Source organism: Lepisma saccharinum, chromosome 3, assembly GCF_977018435.1.
Source record: "Lepisma saccharinum chromosome 3, izLepSacc3.1, whole genome shotgun sequence".
NCBI classification, from domain to species: Eukaryota; Metazoa; Arthropoda; class Insecta; order Zygentoma; family Lepismatidae; genus Lepisma; species Lepisma saccharinum.
The window spans coordinates 59,522,602-59,525,054 of NC_139231.1; the positions used below are offsets into that span (position 1 = coordinate 59,522,602).

The 2,453-nt window shown below is 56.0% G+C and overlaps 1 protein-coding gene across 1 annotated transcript; it reads right to left on the minus strand.

Annotated features, from left to right (window-relative positions):
• Positions 1–539: 539 nt before the first annotated feature.
• Positions 540–2,120, minus strand: LOC145985074 (uncharacterized). The gene has a single exon (XM_083118646.1). It carries the CDS (start codon positions 2,033–2,035, stop codon positions 629–631), a length of 1,407 nt encoding a protein of 468 aa, XP_082974772.1. The 5' UTR covers positions 2,036–2,120; the 3' UTR covers positions 540–628.
• Between the last annotated feature and the right edge of the window lie 333 nt (positions 2,121–2,453).

Sequence of the window (2,453 nt, forward strand, 5' to 3'; positions counted from 1 at the left end):
AAAATATATATAAAACTATAAAATAAACCTATGAAACACATAACAACTACGAATGTATACGTATACATATATTAATTTAAAAAATAAAGTGTTTTCCTAGTGTCAACGCTTAATTACTTCAATATAGTTACTCTGTTGCATAGTTACTTCGTACAGAAAATAGTACTGACTAGAAAACGCGCCTTTCGGTATTTGACTAGTTTTAAATGACTAGAAACTTGACTTCATTAGAAAATGAGAAATAACTTTTGACTAGATGACAATTTCTCGTCTCAGAATGCACTCTGTGGGCAATATGTCTTGACTAGATTTCAATGACCAGATCAAATGACTAGATCGGTTACGTAAGATGACTAGATTGTTTACGCAAGATGACTAGATATGTTAGATGACTAGAGAAGTTTCCATGACTAGATCGTTCGTTATGCATAAATGACTAGATACGGTCACATGACTAGATTACAATGATGACTAGATAAGTTGTTGAAACCACTGATGCTTAGTTGGAGATCATGCGTCTGTTTCACATATTTCATACCTTCGGGGTCCTTGGTTCGAGCTCCGTCTTCTAGAGGTTCCAGAAGGAGTGCGGCCAGATGGGCGTCGGGTGGAAGGGGAACCACTGGGGTCAGTTGGCTGCCGAGACCTCCGGAACGTGGAGAAGCATCATGCGAGAGTTCTGGTCCGCCTGGAGGACGTGCTTCTCTTCTGGCGTCGCCGACGGGGAGGACGGGATGGGAAGCAGCGCCGGCGGGAAGCCGGGACAGTGGAGGGGGTGGCTTCTTTCGGAGAACTCCGGGGGCTGTGGAACCGGGGACACCCTCTGGACAGAGAGGGTGGGTGGCGTCTCGACTTTTCCGGACCTGTGCGTCAGAAGATGTTTCCTCAGGTAGGCTTGCCGTCGGAACTTCTTGCGGCACACCTCGCACTCGAAGAATGGTCCATCGTCGCCACTCTCCTCGGCGTCCTCGGCTCTTGGTGCGTTGCTGCTTTTGTCCTTTTTCACCAGATCGACCGGGGCGCACGGATCCGTCTCTGCACCGTTGGGACCATTGTTGGTATTGTTGGCGGCGTTCGGACGCGGTTTGTGCCATCGCCTGTGAGAGGCGAGGTTCGCCGGGCAGTTGAACACCTTGTCGCACTCCGGACACCTGTACTCGACGTGCACGATGCGAGAGCAGCGATGCTGAGCGAGGCTGAACGCATCCTCGTACATCTCCTTGCACAGCCGGCAGATGTAGTCCCCGATTCGATTCTCGATCTTGGCAATCTCCGCCTTCGCTTCCTCCGTGATCTCGACGACGTTGTACGCGGGGTCGATGTCTCCCTTGCGGACCACCAAAGGAGCCTCGTCCTCTCCGAGTTCCCGTATGATGGTTCCCGACACGGGGGACGTCTTGTCCTCGTCGAAGTTGAGTCGTCGGACCGCCTTGGACTTCTTCGTCGTCTTCAGCTTCTTCTCCGCTTGCGGCTGAGGCGGCGTGACGACGTCGTCGCTCGTCAGGCGCCTCTTCGTCGGCGACGACGGCGACGGCGTGCTCGGAGGGGTGATGGGGGTCGTCGCCTTGATGGACAGGTCCAGGCCTTTGGTGTCGGGGCTCAGGGAGCGAGGGGGGCTCCTGCGGGAGAACGGGACGATTCGGTCCATGGAGAACGAGAACGGAGACTGCGGAGACAGGAGAGACGTGGGATGAGATCTGGTGGTGAGAGCCAGCGGCAGTGCTTGCGTCGGGAAGCTGTACTCGTGGTGCAAGCCAGCGTCGGCGTACAGGCAGAGACGGTCCAGGTGGTGATCGAACCTCAGCCTTTCGACGAGAGTCTGCAGAGGGCTCGAGAAGCCGGAGTCGGGCGTCCCGACGCCGTACGGCGTCAGCGGATGCAGGGGCGGGGGTTTGCACAGATCGTCGTCGTCCGGTCTGTCGCGACTCAAGTCCGTGGGCATGTCGTCCGAGTAGGTGTCGCTTTCTTCGGACGCCCGACGCTCCCTCGGCGGCGCCGCCACGTAGTGACGCTTCACCAGGAACCCACGAGGCATGACGCCGGTTACTATACCAGAAACTTTGTCCTTCACAGCACACTAAGCACTTCGAGTCAAACGGCGCACACGCACATCGCAGGCTGGTCCAGCCGCAACCTTTCTCTTGCAACAGAGCTCTCCAACTGATGCGTCCGGGTTTCCCGAAACGGTCTTAAAGCTGTCCTCCGCGAGCGTCCAATCGGAGCCCGCGAGTGGGGTCGACGGGCAGCGGCACGCGCCACACTGGCAGCTGGCGATGGAAAGGGCGGGACGAGGCACGCACGCGATTGGTCGAAGCTCGGAAGCCGACGCGGCTCATTGGCACGCGCGTTCGGTGATGCCAGGTGCAGTCTCCTTTCGCGCTCCGGGATGCTCCTAGCGGTCCACTCTCCAAGCACGCGTACGGAGTCTCTCAAAAGCTTGGAATCCCAATTTC